Source organism: Dryobates pubescens, chromosome 18 (genome assembly GCF_014839835.1).
Source record: "Dryobates pubescens isolate bDryPub1 chromosome 18, bDryPub1.pri, whole genome shotgun sequence".
Lineage (NCBI taxonomy): Eukaryota > Metazoa > Chordata > Aves > Piciformes > Picidae > Dryobates > Dryobates pubescens.
The window spans coordinates 17560707-17581103 of record NC_071629.1 but is presented as its reverse complement, the minus strand read 5'-3'; the positions used below and the strand labels follow the sequence as shown (position 1 = coordinate 17581103).

The 20397-nt window shown below is 37.3% G+C and overlaps 1 protein-coding gene across 1 annotated transcript in view; it reads right to left on the bottom strand.

Moving 5' to 3' along the window:
* Window positions 1-20397, bottom strand: part of DIAPH2 (diaphanous related formin 2) — a 229682-nt gene that overhangs the window by 71566 nt on the left and 137719 nt on the right. Inside the window, exon 26 of the mRNA XM_054169316.1 lies at window positions 7175-7310. Within this exon, the coding sequence (XP_054025291.1) occupies window positions 7175-7310 (136 nt within the window). The remainder of the gene's footprint in view (window positions 1-7174; window positions 7311-20397) is intronic.

The following is a 20397-nucleotide window of genomic DNA, read 5'->3' as shown; positions in this document are numbered from 1 at the left end:
GCATGACTGGTAAGTGAACCTATATCTCATGGCAGTTTATAAAACAAGGCAAAAGCTTGCTTATACATCAATTAAGCTCCTTGTTTATGATATGAGAAAAAGGCACTTGGTTGTACTGGCAGGGTACGGAAAGCGGTTCGTGAAATGTGCACTCTTTATATTTCAGATGTCACAATGGTCCAGGTGTACTGCAGCAGGAATGTATTTAATTGAAGAGCATCAGTATTCCTCATGGGGCCTCATTCTGAATGGATTTATGCCCCTTGCAAGGATGACTTGTTACTGAACTTAAACTAGGCTTGAACATGCCTAGTAACAAGTGGGAAGACATTGCCTCTATGTGGGAATGAAAAGACTGAGCAGCTCAAAAAAAAATGAAAAAGGACCATATGACACTCAAACAATTCAACACATCCATAATCAAGTTCTACTACTGTTTGAAGGCTACATTTGAGTTACAATACTAATCAACTTCTAATTTTTGAGATGAGCACAAAATTATCAATTCTTTTAGCATTCAAAAATATTTTTCTTTTAAAAATTGTTTGTAGTTGAGCATCTGCTCCTGTATTTTTGGCAAGAAATCAGGCCTGGAAACTCATTTTGAGGAGAATTTTTTTTCTTTTTTTAAACTATTTATGTTGGTTTTGGCTGGGATAGAGCTGTTTTTCTTCATAATAGCTGGTATGAGGCCATGTTTTGGATTTGGGCTGACAAGTGTTTTTATTATTGTTCAGCAGCCTTTCACACAGAGTCAAGGCCTTTTGTTTTTCATACCACCCCACTACTGAGCAGGCTGGGGGCGCACAAGAACTTGAGAGGGGTCACAACAGGGACAGCTGACCATAACATTATTCCAGATCATACAACCTCATGCTCAGTGTATAAAGCTGGGAAAAGAAGGAGGCAGATGGACATTCAGACTTAGGGCATTTTGTCTTCCAAAGTAACACTTACAGGCAATAGCCTGCCAATGGGAAATGGGATATAAATTCCCTTCTTTGCTTTGCCACAGCTTATGTGACTGACTTTTGCTATGGCTATTAAAGAGTCTTCATCTCAACCCACATGCTCTCACCTTCACCCTTCCCAACCTCTCCTCCATCCCAGCAGGCTGGGTAGAGTGAGTGTCTGACTGTGGAGCTTAGTTGCTGGCTAGGCTTAAACCATGCCACTATGAACCCTCTGTAGTGACCACATTCAATTTAAAATTTTTCAAGTTCTAAAACAATGTTAATCAATTGATGCCTACCAAAAAAAAACCCCAACTATATATATATATAAATAAACCAGATTTCAGTTTCAGAACTAGAAGTGTCTAGTTTTGATCTTAAAAGAATTTTGGGATGATAATTACAAAGTCAAATAGATAAGAACTGTTTCTGTAACCATAAAATATTCACCAGACAAAAATTTGCTTTCTATAAACCTTTCCAGCTTTTAGAAGAGAACTTCTATAGCTGAACTTTTCTTATTACAGCATTTGCAAGAATGAAAATAAATTAAAAGTACATTTCATTCAGAGCAGCAACAACTGCATGCCCATATGATAGAGAGACAAATCTCTTTCGTCTAATGGCTTACAGAATTCTTGGCCAGCTCCTGACAACCCTACCAGCGTACGTTCACTTCTATCACACATTTAATCTCAGAGAAAGGCAACCAATTAGATCAGACTAAACTGCAGACTTCATTTCTTAGTGTAATACCTGACAATACATCCAGTTGTTGGGGAAAAAAAAAAAAAAAATCTTTCAAAGGATCTTCATTAAGCTTCATTTTCATGAATTAGCTTTTTCAACAGTCGAGCATAATATTTCAGGACTTTCCCACTAAGAATGTACACATAGAAAATTACCACAGCAAATGTCAAGCTGAAATTCATCCTTGATTTTGAGTCCTTTCTACACAGATTTCAAAGTGGCCCTGAAACCTACACTGTTTTCCATGGTGACTAATTTCATGTACACTAGACAAGCGTGGAATCTGAATATAACACAGACCTGACAAACTACCAGAATTTAGAATATGTAGCCCCAGATATTTCCAACAGGTGTTGGCACTGTTATGTCACAGAACTTACCTAGAATCTACTTAACAGTCCTACTGCAACCACAGAAAACTTGAAGTCAAAACAGTAACTATTACACCTATTGCTACAAAAATATCTAAGATAGCAGAAACAACACATAGTTTCAGAACACTGTTTCATTTACAACCTAGAGCCCAGCCTTGAATATATATCTCCTCACTAATAGTGTCATCTATTTATTCTTTTTTTAAATACTGGTACAGATCACCTCTCCATTCTTTGACGTTTCTGCAAAGTTTCCAGCTGGTATTTTTCTCATTACTACAAAATTCTGTTGTCTGCAGACATATTTTGTCCTTAGCTTTTGCTGATTCTCTGAAAACCATCTTTCATGTGGTTGAACGTGCTGTACTTTCAAGACAAATGCTACTACATTATGGCTCTCACCTTCTGTAATACGACACCAAATGATGTCTCTCAGTTGAATATCTAAACTTCCAGACCTGCTAAGTCACACTTATACCTTTACTACATATCTGCCAACGTCTGAAAACCCCCAGTCATATTTCTATTTTCTGCTTGCAACAAAAATGTATACTCTACATACAAATTCACAAGTAGAGTCTTTGCTTCAGCTGTGAGTGTAAAAGATGCAATGCAGTATGCTTAGAATACGTTAAGTTTTCTACCAGGGAGTTGTAGAACTCACCAATGACCAGCAACTTCAAATGGAAAGCCTAATTATACAACTAACAATGGCATAACATTCCACTTAATATAATTAGATTGCTACATTTGACATCCTTTGGTGTCTTACAGACCTTTTAATAATATATTGCTTTACCATAGCCTTTTATGTAGAATGACTATTTTGAGGCACAAAACTGTGCTCTGATTTGTGGAAATGTTATAAGCTATCATTATTCAATACTTCATATGGAAAATTACTAGTGAATATCTATTATGATGCATAAGGGCAAATGATTGTTATTTAATTGATGAAGTTAAGTTTATGTTAAACAGTTGGGAGTGGTGGCATTTAACAGTAAGCATAGAGCACAAAGAGGCTCATTGATGTGACATTTTCTACATAATTTGATAACTACTCTTGTGAAGGCAGCCTCTAGGCAGTTCTATTAAAAACAAGGTGTTACAACCAAATAAAAACATAAATATTCCACTACAAATTTAGTTACCAAACCTGTCCCACCATTACCATCAGGTAAAGTTGCAGTAGTTCTACATGCAATTCTCCTCTTTGCTATCTCATGGCCATAAAGAAAATATTACTTGATCAACTACTTCATGTCATAAATGTTTTTTAATGCTGGAACTCTACAAAACAGATGAGTGCAATGGTAAATAGCTATTTCACTGAGGTAAGCAGTATTACAGGTACTTTCAAAATTAACTGTAACACCTCGTTTTTGAAATAAAAATACTTCCTCCAAGGAAAAGGAAACCTGAATTTGCACTGACAACTGTCCAAAGTTAACACTTCTTACTGTTAGTAAGTGGTCCCCCAGAAACCTGCTTTTAAGAGAAAACAACTTAATTGTTCTTCCTTTTTTCACCTGTGATTATCCAAACTTTGTATTTCAGAGTCCAAATATTTTTCCCTGACAAATTCTCTCATCAAATCAGTTGGCACTGATAAAAAGCACCATATGCCATAGTCCTAAACACACACATTTTTTTCCATTGCAAAGTTCTGAAAAGTGAGATTAAATGTTAAGTTGTGATTTCTAACTTCTTTTCCATCCATTCACAATTCTCATGAGCTGCTTTTCACCGGTATTAATAGCATTCATAGTAATTTTGACATCACCTCCCCATTCTCAAGATGGCTTCAAACTCCTGCATAAACAAATCTTAAAAAACATTTGAGCAACTCCTGCATGATTTCTTTAAACAAGGGGGAAAAAAAATAAAATCAAACCTTATCCTGGTTTAGGCATAATGTAAACCTCTGGCTAATTTTTTTTTATGTGAACATTGTGTTTCAGGAAGAGTGCAGAATATTCAAACAGACCATCGACATCAATATGAAAGATAATGACTTCCCAAAGGAACCGTAACATTTGCCTCACTGGCAGCCAGCACTGTAAACCAATAATCTGTAGAATGCAAATAACCCCAAGTTTTATCACTCCAGGTATCCCATGCAATCACTAGTCAAATAAATTCAAAGGATTAAGGCTAGAACATTTACAAAATAGTATGCATCTCACAGTACGGATTGCTGTTTATGCTAAAGGACACAGAAGGGAAGAAATAACAATGAGGAGAGCACGCAATCTTTAGAAAACTGTAGCAGAAGTAACCTTCTTGAATCATATCCTGCAACAGTTGATGAAAGGATAACAGCAGTTCAAGGAAACAACGGAATTATTGCCGATACTGGTGCATACCGGTTTGAATAAGTAGTACATGAATTCTTATGTAAGAGTACTTGAAAAGGGAAAGCAGGAATATTCATCTACCAACAATGCAGACCTTCATTTCCATTATCTTCATCTGCATTATGTCAGAATGTTAGTATGTCTTCAAAACAATTAATTCAATACTAATTGGGACTGAGGAAGCTCATTCTATCTTTTAACCTAATGTTGGTAGTTAAAAGGTGATTTTAATTGCCATAGTATTCAGATATAATGAAGAGCAAAACTGTTTCTGATTAAATAACATTTGCATCAGAACTGCTGTTATACGCTTTTCAGCTCGCAGAAAGCTGCCTTTAGTTCTTCCTTCCTTTCTCTTGTTCGGATATGCACATGGAAGCAATGCTGTAAGAATTTTGCAGGTGTTAAGTCACATGGAAGTCATGAAAGACTATGCACAAATGCATCATAGCCCGGTCTGCTACAGCCCTCAAAAAATAGGAAACCTGCTGAAACACAGCTATAAAGAATGTTCTCTTTCCATAGAGCTAATGAATGCTAAAGAGATGAGACTGTTAAGTCCTTCTCATTACTGGAGAGAAATTCTGTAGGAGAAAGAATGGTTTGTATCAGCTTACACACAGCATTTATGTCCGCACACAAAGCACTAACCTGGTCTATAACTGACTAACCTGGTCAATAACATAATGGCAACTCTAAGGTCACCTCATAACTAGGCATTATACAGGACAGTTCTTGATTCTGGCCACACCACAGTTTTCTGCTGTCCAAGTTACCCCAAGAAACAGATAGTAATTGTAATATTTAATTAATTCTAATCCATATTCTCCAGTGGCCACAGAAGCTACAGAACCAGGTAACAGCAAATGTACTTTAGAACCACACATTAAAAGCCTGGGAAATGTAGGAACCCTATTGCTCTGACCTGAAAGGCTGTAACAATGTGTTGCAATTTTATTCTTGAAGATACAGCTAGAGAAATAACAGAGTTAGGTTAAAACGCCCTTTAGGTGAAAATCACCTTGTCAAAATGACAGCTTGAGAAGACATCTGCCTCCTTCCTCTAAGTCTTCTGTGTCACATTCATTTAGACAAATTTACAAACTATTTATGTAAGCAGCAATGAACATACAGAAGTAGATGTGTCAAGGAAAAAAAAACAACAAACAGTTAATTGAATATCAGTGCTGTGGAATCCAGTGGGAACCAAGCTGTCCCCCTGCCTCGTAGAGCAGTAAGAGAGTTCTAATATATGAAATAGGTATTTCAGTGTATTTTGGAAGCATTAAAATAACTTTGGGTCAATGCTTTAGGAACATTAGTTACTTAAACTGCTGTTTTGGTGCACTCAGTCATGTACAGTTACATATTTGCAGATCCAGGGGGAAAAAAGTCATGCTAAATTAAACTTTAGCTGTATCTGTTGATAGGAAAAGTCTTCCCTGATGAAAAGTGAGGGCATCTGAGAGGCATCTATGCTACTGCTAAATCTGGCCTATTCCTCACATCTGCTTAAAAAAACTATTGTCTGAGCTGAAACAATTCAAGGTACAGCTTTGACCTGTTAGCTATAGCCCTTGAACACAGACTAATTCACTGACAACAGAATCCAAGTGGGCTTCTCACACTTTTCAACAGCTAATAAAACTCAGTTACATTGTTGTAAGTAGCAGTTTAAATGATGATGGGATATTTAGGTGGTACTTATCCCACTCACAGAAAAGTGCCAGTCCCTATTGCAAGGGACTACTTTTTTTTTTTTTTTTGGTGTCATGTGACAGATATTAAAGGATTAGACAAATGTTAAAAGAATGGATTAAAGAATTAGGCACAACCATAATCTTAACTTCACACAAACATCATCCCTACAGAAAGTTAATTCATCATCACATCTTTCATAAACAAACAACATTTTCCCATGAGTATGTACCCGTTAAGATTGTTCATCTGATTAAAAGTACAAATGTTGTGCAGCTGGAGCTGATCAGAAAATTAATAAAACACATGGAAACTGAACAAAACACTGCAGACTCAAGTAATCTCTGCAATGTGCAGTTTTACCACTTCTACTTGCCTTCTGGAGTTGAAGGTAAAGAAAGAAGCCTGTATTTTACACCCTTCTGGAAACCGGCACAGCATCACTATGGGGATCACCCAATTCCTCCTGCTCTCTTACTTCCCTCTCTCTCAGAAAACATTCTTATGGCTGGCAAGCTCAACACACTGCTTTTTATCATGCTGAAATGTCACTCTGTACTTAGGCTCCAAGCTCCATCATATTTTCCAGCTCCTAATAGGACTGTTGGGAGATCATCCCACTATAACACAGAGCCTCTAAGCCCTAAAAGAAAGACATTAGCTGCCACATTACCTTGATTATAGAGATGTTTACAAACTGAAATCAACAACAAAGCAAGTAAGACACTTCTTGGAAGGAAATCCATATTAAAAAAAAAAAAATTAAAAAAAAAAATCAATTAACTGCTGCAAATGAAAGCAAGCCATTAATTCACAACAAAACACCTTGAAAAGAACATTACACATTTTAAAGGGTAGCTATGGAATTATGTGATCAGGCAGGCTAAATAAAAAAGAATCCCAGAATTCTCACTGAGAAAGTCAAGCTTTCTTTCCAGCTTTCAAAACAAGACAGCAAGTATTTTTCATATTGATCAGGAATAGCCTGCAGTTTGCTACACTTTTCTTATAACAAATCTCTCTACTAAAAATGATGCCTTACCTTTGTTCATATCAATCAGCTGCTGCTTCTTCTTCTGTCGCTCCAGCTTCTCTCGTTCAGCCTTCTCTTTTGCCAATTTGGCTCTCTTCGTTTTCTCCTCCATTTCTCTTCTTTTGTTGTTTTCTTTTAACGCATCCTGCATTAGATAAAATGAACAGAGGTGCCTGTAACACTGAGGAACACTTGAAAGAGTAACAAAAAATGACCTTGTTTGCACAGATACCGCATTTACATCCAATCAGGGGAGGAAAAAACCCAGGGACTGGCACCCAGTATTATGAGCATCTTTAAAAAAATAAACAACCTTATCAGGAACACAACTTACCATACTATTTATGCATATTAGTATATGAGAATAGTTTTGCATTTAAGATAAATGAAAAACTTCCAAATTTTTCAGCAGTAAATGGTCGCTGGGGTGTTGGGTCAGTTTTGTTTTTCTATGAAAATGGTTACGTCTATCTTCAATCTCTACCTTTCTATTAGGAGGGAAGAGTGGGGATTAACACAAGTTCCAGCTATAATGTGCCTTAATTACAAGCAAATAAAATTTGGTTACTGCAATTTTAGCTACAATTCTTTAAGTATTTTTGTTGAAATACCTGAAGTAAATGTGAGTTAAACACGCACACAAAACCCAAACAAAAATGATGGAAAACAGTTAAATTTAGAAATTAAGACTCTAAATCTAATGTCTTTGAGTCTACAACTACCTGAAGGGAGGTGGTAGCCAGGTGGGGGTTGGTCTCTTTTCCCAGGCAACCAGCACCAGAACAAGAGGACACACTCTCAAGCTGTGCCAGGGGAGGGTTAGGCTGGATGCTAGGAAGAAGTTCTTCACAGGAAGAGAGATTTGCCATTGGAATGTGCTGCCCAGGGAAGGTGGTGGAGTCACCATCACTGGAGATATTTAGGAAGAGACTGGATGGGGTGCTTGGTGCCATGGTTTAGTTGATTAGATGGTGTTGCGTGATAGGTTGGACTTGATCTCAAAGGTCTTTTCCAACGTGGTTAATTCTATTCTATTACCACATTATACAAAGTACCAAACTAAAAGTACAAACCTGAAAGAACATACCTGGATTTTTAAATAAACTAACAAAACAACAACAAATAAATCAATAAAACACACAACCCATTCTTCCATGATCTTGTCTTCATGTGGTTTAAAAGATATCCCCTTGTTCCAGGGGAGATTAATCTTGATTTCTTATTGTGGTGGCCTGACCTTGGCTGGCTGGCACACAGCCAGTCACTCTCACTTGCCCTCCTCAACAGGATGAGGAGAAAATAAGATGACAAGTTTATGTCTTGAGCTGAAGACAGGGAGGTGGCTCACCATTCCTGTCACAGGTAACATACTCAGGCAAGATTAACTTAATTTACTGTAAATTAAAGGTGTATGGTAGGAAATAAAAAAAGAAAACACCTCTCCCCCATTCCTCCTTCTCAGGCCCAACTTCACTCCATTTCTAGCTCTTCTATGATCCAACACATGCATTAAGCACTGCAGCAGGGATGGGGGAATGCGGAATTGCAGTCAGTCCATAACAGCAGGAGAATAGCCCTTCCTCCACATACTTTCATAGGCTCCACTATGGGAGCGCCCTGCAGCTGCAGTCCTTCAGGATAAACCTGCTCCACTGTGGGTCTTCTCCACAGGCTACAGGGAAATCCCTGCTCAGTGACCTCTCCTCCTTCTCTGGCCCTGCATATCCCAGCACTTGTTCTTCATGCTTTTCCCCCTTACTCATCACTACAGTGCCCAGATTTCACCCTTTCTTAGACATGTTTTTACACAGCTGTGCCCAGAATGGGACAGCAAAGCCTTCTCTTACAGAGAAGGCCCCTGCAGCCCCTCACCACAGTCCTTAGCATCACACTTACTCCTCACTTCACAAATACCTTTGTAACTCCTTTTATATTGCTTGCTTGTTCAAAAAAGAAGTACTTAAATTCCCTTAAGCTGTTCCCCAAGATCCTAAATTTCTTGGCTTTGGCATCCCTAAGATTCATTTATCATGAAGAAATTCACTAAAATTCATCATGATGGAATTTCACCTAACATCTCAGACAGGCATGATAAATGATAGGGATAATTTACTTATTTATATTCACAACAGCTAGCAATTTATTGCTCTTTTTCCTCTCCACCTCACAATATACCAACATCCTCTACCTAACAAGTCTGCAGGTTTGGGCTTCAGGTGATTCTGGGATTTGAAATACAGTACATCCAACAAGCAGTAATACTAGTGAAGAAGATACTAGATGCAGCAATGTCCAGAACTAACATGCCAAGTGCTCGTTAATGGTGTTTCAGCTTAAAAAGCTGAACAGTCAATATACTTACTAAGCACAGGGCATAGCACAAATGGTTTTCATGTCTGTGTTTCATTTGCTAAGCAACCTAATCGTAGGAAAACCTATGTTCACAAATACACCTTTGTGGATGGCTTCATAAATATCCAAGACAATATATCAGTTATTATTCTAGAAGTAAGATTTCCTTAAGAAATTTGGGGCAGACTCATATTACACAGTTCTACATATTCTTTCTTGAGAAAGGGCACATCAAAATGTGTATGAATGAAGGTGACTTTTCACCTTACTGTGTACATGCCAGGAAGGACCCACAGACAACAATTATCAAAGTCATGAGAAAATCTTATCTAAAGGAATTTTAAGTGTTAAAGATTTATATAAATTATAAACAGTACTTGGTAATCCAAGACTACAAATATCAAATATTCACCCAAGCATGGGATAGAATGTTTCAGTGTGCAGATGCTATTTAAGGGTTTGCTGGGGTGAAACACATACAGCCCCTTCTAGTAGCTGATAGTGCTGTGCAGGCATGCTGGGTATCACAGTTCCCAGTGATGCTGCTTGTGGATGTACTTGAAAATTGGACCAAGAACTGCATTTGCTGTACCATCCCATAACAGATTGTACTGAAAAACACCTTTTCTTTCAGAAAAGAAAATTGAGAATTAAAGGAGAAAATCAATGTTTTATCCTTTTTGGGTTTGGACAGTTCTGTCTCTGCACATTCAATCACACTTGACAGAGATTTCATTTTACTGCAACTTCACAGACTGTAATGAAAGTAAATGCCCACAATCTTATGAGAGAAAGAAATAAGAAATGTCATGGCTGAACCAGTAGCCCACCAGCCACTGACATGCTATGATTAGGCCATAGATTCTGTCACATTTTCTAACAGGAAGCCTACAGCAGGCTGAACTAAACAAGTTCTACAGTTACCGTATCTGCAACTTCACTTTTGAGATCCATTCTACAAACCCTACCTGAAGGGAAATTATTAGAAAACACAGATTGCAGTTCATAAAATATACTGACTAGCAATGATAATTCAAACAAAAAACATGCAAAATAAGGGTCTTCTCCTGAAGAAAATACTGGTAACTGTGTGAGAGTGCCTGTCTTAACCTAGCTACACCCATCCCTTCATATACATGCGTATCAACATGGAAACAAAATCATCCAAATCCTACCATTCCAACACATGCAGCACAGGAGGCACAAAGTATTCTGACGGGCCTCTCCCTTATTCTGTTAAAATGTACATTTCCTAGCATTTTTACTTTGTCATTATGTAAATGCTTGAGAGCATCTTCACACAGCCTTTCTCCAGAGATCACATCGAGAAAGTCAGGGACGAGTAGAAATCCACTAAGTGCTGACCTGAAATCCCAGAGATTTTCCCGAACAGCTTGTTGCTACAACAGGTACAAGCTGCAGCAAAAGGACAATAACACAGTTTCTGCAGTGGTCAAACTGGGAACTGTGCAAGGCAAAAGAGATAAACTCCATAGGGCATCACACCCACACAGCTCTGGGGTTCTTGGTCCCTAGACAGACCCATTCTTCAGTGGTATCTTTTCTGTGTAGATTTGCAGACTAAATAACCTAAAAAGTTAGAGATCAGTTTAAATACTGAAAAGGAAAAAAAAACAACTTTATAATTGGCCTTGCTTTCAAAAGTGAGAGAGAAAAAGTCAGCAGTTTTGTAACTGCAATGAAGCTCAAAAGTGACAAAGTATAAAGTAGTGTTCACAGGTATACACTACACAACTATATTTATTCCCTAATTAATGATAAAACAAAACTAATGTAACAGTACCAAATCAATCAAATGTCACTAAGCAAGCATCAATCCAGTTATAAATAAAAGCCTTCCCAAGAACTTGGGAAAATGTTTTGAAAAGTATTAATTTAGACATCATTTTTTCCAAAACATGTAGGTTCAAGCAGAAACTCAAATCATTTTCACGTGAATCCCAACAGACAGAAATATTTTAATGCACACAACCCCTGTTCATGACATGCTGCATTTCTGGGTAGTACCTAACAGCATGCAGTTCTGATAATTTGCCTGCAAATTAAAAGTTAGAGAAAGTTTGAGGGCTGTGTTTTGGTTTGGGGGTTTGGTAGTGGTGTTGTTGTTTGGGTTTTTTGTATTAAATAAAACCAAAACCAAATTATTTTGTCTCCTAGCAGAGAAATAGATTCAGCAAGGAACATTATCTCTTCCTATGGGAGCTGGTTGAAGGGGCACACAGCTTGATGTTCTCCCTTGTGTTTATTAGGATTCACTGAAGTAAGGCTCTTGTACTCAAGACTGCCAGTTTATAGCTTGGCTTCCTTAAGAAGCAAATAAAAAATTCATGTATCTCTTGCATTCCACACATATCTTGGATTTTGACAGACAAACAGATATTCACACATCAACATAGTTGTAAATAGACTCTCAAAGGTAAATTATTAAAAACAAGAAGAAAGAAAAACTGTAATGCACAAATCTCCCTGGGTATTAAAGATGCAGCTGGCTATGAAGCGGTCATGCACCAATAAAGAAGGCTGCCTGTGATCCCTCAGGCCTTCCCTAAATTTGCCTTGCAACTGCAAAATATGGGAACTGAAATTCCAGGGAAGAGGCAGTAAGAAAAAAAAGGGGGGGGGGGGGGGAAACATCTCTTTTTCCCAGTCATAACTCATTAGGAACAAAGGACTGAGATAAACTGGAAGTTAATCTACAGAAATACAGAGCGTTAAAACAGCAGATTGAGCAGTCAGTTTACATGTAAAAGAAAACTTTCCTGGGTATTCCTTGGAGAATAACATATTCAAATACATTGTTATCCTTATGAAAAAAAATGGAAGAGAGATGCAATGAGCCGGTCTTAAACAGGAGCAGACAAATTGAATTTCCTGATGGATAGTCATGAAACAGTAGACAAGATTATACTTGAGATACTGCCCCATGGTTCATGCATCAGGGTCACCACACATGACATGAAAAGTCTTTAGCATGCCATTACAGATTAAGATATTTGGCAAGTGCAGCTACAGTTGTGTAGTCAGGTAGGGAGAAGGATTTTGCTGCTGGCTTATCAGCTGTATTGCAAAACCAAACAAAAACCACATACACAAACACACAAAAACCCACACAAACAAAAAAGCATAAACTTAGAACTGTTTAGCAGTGTAAGGTAGAAGAGGTTTTCAGTGTTTACTGAACCAATTTTAAGGCTACCAAAGAAAAACTACATTGTATGCCTTAATTACCAAACAGTATATGCTTGATTAGTTACTAAACAGACCTCACTTGGCCAGATTTGAGACTGTTTTAACAGCACCTTTAAATTGGTATTTGCCTACCAGAACAAACATGCATGGCTTATTCAGGTTACTTCTGAAAGAGACAAACACACACAAACAAAATGGTACCATTGTCATTAGAAAAAAACACAGCAAAATAAACAGCTGTTTTAGGTAGAATTTGAGAAGAGAAACTGAGGCACACAGTCCATGATCTTTTGTTGAAAAGTTTCAAAGCTTCTGGCTAGAAATTTTCAAATCATTGTAATAGATAGAGGCTGTGAGAATTACACACAATGTATATGGTGTATGGGTGTGTACGTGGGATATGGGTATGAAATATTGAAGTAACAGAATCAAATTGTCTGGGTTTGAGAGATTTTGCATGCTTCCTTCAAGACAGGGCTGACGGACTAGCAGAAGGAAGTGTTCTGGAGGTTGTGGGGCATTACACTCCAAAGAAATGATAAATGTGAAAAAACTCAACATTGAAGGGATCCACCTATTTGTCTGCAATTTTTTTTTCCTGAGGCTTCTTACACCTTCCACTTCATGCTTCATGTTGTATTTTGACAGCATAATCCAATTCTATTAGCTTGCTCTGGATTTTCCTAAACGTGATAAGCAAGCAAATATGAATTTAAGGAAGTGAATGAGCTATAATTTACTACAACATCAGCAAACTAATTGAAGATGCAATAATGCAGTGATCAATCTGAAGTCACAATTAAGACAAACATGGATTCAAATTATCAAATTACCTTAATACGACATGTGAACAAACAGAATGATGAGGCTAAGACTATATGAAACACCCTTACAGACATTTCAGGGAGAAGTGAGATTCTTTCAAACCTCTGACAGTCTTTTAGAAATTTATTGGGTGTAGATGCAAGCATCTGTAGCCTGTAGGCATCTTCTACAGAAGAATCTTTTAGACTTAGAATCTTGCCAAAGAGAGTCACTTAGAGCAGGTAATAAAGCCTACGGGTTTACAATAGGTTTTAAAAGCTGGGCTAAATCCATAACCTAAATATTGAAATAGCCAAGGTCGCAAATAATGCTTGGTTTCCAGAGTGCCAAGAGGATTCAAAATCCTCATTTAAATATTATGAACTCCCAAGATAATGCCTGCGAATAATGACATTATTCAGTTGGACTTGCTGCCACCAGCACTAAAAGCGTGTTTAAAACTTATCAAATAGAAAATTCTTAAGAGAGGCTTTTAATTCTGTCTCATTTCCAGATTAGGAAACTTAATTTCATAGTTTCCTCTAAAACACATTTTCCCATATTTCTTCACAAAATATTACTTAATCAGAGGCATTAGTACCATAAAATAAGCCAAATACCAACCCCATCTTTGGTGCCTGCTATTTCTACACTTGCCTACCTTGAACTGCAGTATACTGGAATTCAGTTCATTATACTTTCTGTTCACATCTTTTGGATGTGTCATCCTATATCATCAACAGAGTAGCTACTCACCTAGCAGGCCTAACAGCTTGTTAATAAAGTTAATGAGTTATTGCTCCTCAGTGAAGCCTTTTGCTTCTGACTCCATTACTTACAAACTTTCCCAGCTGATATCCAATTCCTGATTTGTTCAGTATTATGATTTTTAAAAATGTATCCTCAGCATTAGTACTAGTTGGATGTATATACTCAGAAGAGAATTGAGAGCTTACAAAGGGTCTTGGTGTGGGTTTTGGGGGCAGGAGGGAGGAAAGCCTTGCAATATAGTGCCTGTTAATAAGGACAATGTTTCACTTTCGATACTACCCCTTGGGAAATTTTGCTGAAGAAAATACTTCTTGCTCATTATTCTTTATTTTTTCACAGCTTCTTGCTAGCTCGAAACTGTTATCTTTCAGGGTACATTAAAGAATTGCTACTTTTTAGGCAGAAGGGAGAAACTCTATTCCCAGACAAATAACCAGGGAGAACAACGAATAAATACAACCTTTCTTTTAAGCCACTCCTGAATTACTAACTCAATTTATGGGTTTGAAAGCTGAGAATTCAGCTTGACTATGTATTGCATTTCATAGTAAATCACATGTTTATCATGTATTAAATTATGTATTGTATTTTCATTGATTTATATTATTGCAGCCAATGACCTGCTCTATTCAAGGGACATTTCAAAGAAGTCACAGGAAAAATAAAAACAACAACAACAGCAACAAAAAACCACCCACAACACACTCCTGAGTTATGGAGCCTGAAATCTACTTTGAAGCAAGTTACAAGCAAATAAATATAAAAAAGAAAAGGCCTTACAGGTATATTTATACTCAAAATGCTGAATCCACTGTGGTGAGTTTTTTTTCCTTATGGAGAAAACCTAACAAATGTTTTGTTTCCTGACTGGTACAGGGCATCAATCTTACAAAACCTTTTAAGACCAGGGTAGTAGTTGCCCAATAAAAAGTGTATAGTTTACTGATCATTTAATGTGTCTTAACATTTTGGGGAGATTTTCACATTCTGTATCCTGTTTCAGAGGTTTACTGTAAAAGATCCCAGCCACAGATTAATCATCAATCAATAGTCAGAGCTGATACAAAAGGGCAGGGTTTTTTCTACAGGTCTTTTACAAGAACTCATCTCTCATACAGCCAGTTGTTGAACTACTCACGACTGCTTAAATCTTTACTTACACCTAGTGGTACACTTATAATTTACAGATTTAATTCCTTATTCCATAAGCTGCATTTACTCAAATGTGAGGGAAGCAGTCACCACTGATAAAACTGTCTACCAAATTTTAAAACCAAAAAAACCACATCAAAAGAAACAAACAAACAAAATCATTTCACTGAAGGCAAAAGTTTCCTTCTGTTTCCCAACAACTGTGCCTGTTACTGCTTCAAACTGTATGCAACTTCTTACAAGCATTATTATAACACTGTTTTTCTAGACTCAGAATTCAACTTTCTATCTGCATTAAAGGGCGAGCCCACAGAGCAAACAAAGTATAAAACATCTAAGAAGGGCAGAACAAAAAGAGAACATTTCCTAGCGAATGGTGAAGTGCACGTTTCATAGAACTTCCACAAAGCACACAATCTGATTAAAAGGAAATTTATGCCCATTTTCAAATGAAGGCATGACAGATTTGGTGGATATTTTAAAACACTCCAGCACCAACAGAAACAAACGTTCAGAAAGTGACAGATTATAAATATTTCCGATCACTTGATACAAATTGTGAGATAGCAGGTTACAGTGAAAAACCAAGCAAGAAAGAACAAACTGGCACCTTCCTTCAAGCAATTGATTAATCATTATTTGATAAGGGCCTGAAACTATATCAAACCAAAAAGGACAATAGAAATTTCTGTTTACTTTGAAATGGAAAAAAAAAAAAAAAGGATTAAATCAATAAAATAAAATTTGCTTCTGCCTTGAAATAGTCCTAAATATAAAAGGTGTACTACTATTCAGTGGATCTGCTATCTAATTGCAAAGATGAGGGGGGAAAAAAAAAAAATCTCACAGCAACAAACGAGCCCTTACTGCCACTTCTGATTCAATTTCTCTGTAATCGTCACCTGCAAGAGAAGAATAACCACTTGTACCTTACACCCTCCCTCCCCCCCCCACCCCCAACCCCCGGCTTGACTTTGAATCATGTTCCATTTGCAAAGGAGTCAAGCTGAAGTGCTTTAAGTATTTCTTGTGAGATGACTTGAATACAATGTGGTTATCAAGACATACTTAGGCACAAAATCAAAGTAGTAAACATAGGCAGAGGTGACACAAGTACCAGGAAAAATCTAGTTAAAAGCTCACTTGAAATGTTTAAATAGTCTGCCTAATCTAAGGACAAAAATAAATAAATAAGTACTAAGCAAGAAGCAGTACAGCCACGAGGGACAAGATTCCTAACTGTGAGAGGTGGAGGGGTAAAGTGATGTTGTCTCACCACACCCTTAGGTGTAATTATGTTTTCTGCAGAAACAGTTAGAGAAGCCTGGGGATAAAATGGAAATAGATGCAGAAAAATAAACCAATTTTGTTTCCTCTATCTGGTCCCATAGATTGACTCATTATATTGCAGCTCAATGAACCTAAACAGCCCACAAGGAATATTTGGTTGCATGACTGGCCAGAGGTGCTGTAAAATTATTTGGCTTTTTGTAATCATATGATGGACAGTGTTAATGTGTCCCTTAGTGACTTCTCAGCTACGCAGTACTTTTTTTCTCCCCCCAGTATCACAAAACAACCACTTATTGTCTCTCACACCAGTGTAGGCAGATGTTGATAAAAACTAAATACAAAAGACTGATTTGGTACAAAACTGCAAACTTTGTGCCTGGCAATTTTAAACCATAAACCAATGAACCAACAAGATGTCCACAAACAAGTCAATTTTTGGAGTAACTGCCTATTGATGAGAAAAGCAGAGTGTTCCAAGGCAATCCCTGTGTCTCACAGAGACACTGAGAAAAGACAGTTACTGCATCAGCCCACACTGCCTACTTAGAATTTCTGCTCCTCCTGTTGTTTAGGGATAACAGGATAACAACTTATTTACATGGAAAATTTTCTTGGATAATAACTTTAAGAAAAACTACTGGACCCAAAGGAATATGACTGCATTGCTGATACTTTTTGATCAGAAAAATGAAGGATGAAAAAACAACACTGACTGTTCCCAAAAAAATGGTTCTCTCATATACTCTGCATCTTCTCATTCAGCCTAACAACTTCTGAATGCTTAAACCACGTAGAGAAGCATTTATAGTTTCTACCCAAGTTGCAAAAGGCAAGCAATTAGAAAAGACTATGCATGCAAAAACTTTGTTTTTTAATTTCAAGTAATAAAACAGGCATTACTTCCCATTCATTATGTCACTTCCTACAATGATAATCCTTCCATCTTTTTAAAATACACTAGCTGAATTGCAGGATTCTGCAACATAAGATATGCTTCTTGTTAGCTGCAGATGAAAGACAGACAAAATTGTCCTTACAGAAAAACCTACTTAATATCTCACTTTCACATAGTACAGTCAGATACAGCATCCCAGGTTAACTGCAGGGAAATAGAAGTGATAGCTGTTGTACAAAGACAACAGATGACAAGTGAAGATTTTCTAAAGGCCTGTGTTGAATTTTGAGTGCACATGAAGGCAAATTATCTCAAGCTACAGCTACGCTTTGTAGTATGTTAAGCATTCCTTTTTCATAACTGGCCTTCAAGGGAAACCTTCCCAAAGCACAAGAATCACCCATCCTGAGGACAAAAGACAGCGGTCAGCTTAGCTGAACAGGGTACTTCTGAGGGAGCTCTAACATGAAACAGAAACACAGTAGACTGGATGGATGGCAACAGTAAGCAGGAGGAATAGTTACTTCCCTCCCTGAACGCTAAGTCAAACCTCAGATGGAGATAAAACCAGCAAGGAATGAGAAAAGCAAAGAGAAAGACTTTTACAGCTACAAGGACAGACGAAGATGAAGAAAAATGCAGGTGTGCAGGTAAATGGAGCATGGAACCTAATACCAAACATGACACTGAGGTACTCTGGGCTGCCTTCATCTCAACCTTTGCCATCACTGTTTCAGAAGCAGTTCAGGAAACAATGATGGCATTGTAAGGCCTCTATTTCATCAAAAAGCTGTGAGACCCAAGGGCCACCTCCAATGCCTATGAAAGGAAAATAATATGGCTCATTTCCAAAAGACAGAGGGAAAGATTGGTGAACTACAAACTAGTCATCCATTGCTTCTGTTTCCAGGAATATCACAGAGCAATTCCTTCTAAAGTCTATTTCCAGGTACATACAGGACAAGGTGACTGAAAACAGCCACATGAAATTTACCAAGGGTAAATTGTGCCTAACTAACTGACTGTCCTCCCTGTGGAGAAGACTGGCTCTGCGGATGAGCAGAAGGCAATGTATATTGTACACTCTGGCTTTGGCACAACATAACAGCCTCTGAGAGGCATGGCATAGTCATTCATGGAGATACTCAAAACTCAATTGGACAAGGTCCCATGCAGCTTAAACCAACTTCTACAGAAGACATGATTTAAGCAGGATGCCAAACTCAGTCAGGCACTGAGCATCTCACTCCAACCTAAATTACCTTACAATTCTGTGGTTTGTGTTTTTATCATAAATGTCCACACCAAAAATGTTAGCAACAAAACCAGTTCAGAAGAGCTGCTGAACTTCCAAGTTAAAATTGCTGGTAGCAGAAGAAAAATAGCTGTATCAGTAGGAAGCCACTAGCAATAACAGGTAAATGACAAATAGAAAGAAACAAGACATCAATACTTCAAATATATCTGGAATTATACTTCAGTCATTTACCAAAGCACTAAAAAAAGTTAACAGGACCACTTTGGGAAAGCATGCAGGCATTACAGCAGTCTGAACTGGAGTAATTTAATAAACATGCATGCCCTAAGGAATACTTGGAGATTCTGTATAGCTTCAGCTTTCCCGAATGCTACTGAATTCTTATCAGTAGTTACAACTATTAAATAGTAAACTCCACACATTAAATGATTTTCAATGTCTTTTTTCTTCTGGAAAGCATCAAAATGTTGCAGAAAATCTTTATTCTTTTTAGCAATTTTCCCTTTTTAAATAAATAAATTACTGTACTGTGAACTTTGAACACTTGCCCTAGGCCTTCCTCAAGCATTCTGAAAACACTAAATCCCTAAACAAGAATCTTTATGCCACTAAAGCCTACAAGATTCTACTCTAGTGGATAAAGTAAGTCAGGAAATTCTCCAAAGGCCGCATTACAATTACTCCTCCTACCACTGTGGGTATCTGAACAAGTGAAGTGCAAAAGGTGCCAAGGAAAACTTTCTTAAGGCACAGAAGTCTCAGATTTCATATTTTCATATTGAAGCATTACTATTTACATTAGTTGGCATCATACATAATGTCTATTTTCTTATTTAATAACTTCTTTTCAAGGAGGAAGCTTAAATGTTTAAAGAATGGATAAAAATTTGAAAGACCATAGCATCAGATGGATGCAATTCAGAATTTAGACCAATATGTAGCATTAGAAGACTAAGCAAAGTATTTTGGGAACTTTCTAAAATAATAAAGCAAGAAAATAGCCCTGTTGGACTCAGAAAGACTATTTGTCTTTTCTATCTGGAATGCAAGTTTAACACAGCTAAACAGAATACAGAAACTGACAGTTCTGTTTTGATAAACTAGATTCATTTACAAAACCATAGTCTTTGGGATAATTTCCCACTCTAGAAAATCATTTTATTGCTGTTTGTTTTGATTAGGCAAACCATAAATATCATACCAATATCCTAAGAACTGAACATACACAGGTTTGTAGGAATCCAAAAGAGGAAAGGCCCCCAGCCCCCAAAACACCTGGTGGATTGTGACCTTTGCTAGTAGAATTAACAGAAGTTTGCATCTATAATGACTTCCCCTTAACACAGAAGGCACTTGATGTTAATCAAGCAGCAAGACAATTCTTGTAATGCATTGATTTGTTGAGTACACTCAAACTTACACCTCAAGATGACTGGTTTGGATGAGATATTATCAGAACATTACAACTTCACACCAAGGACTAGAAGAACGTAAACA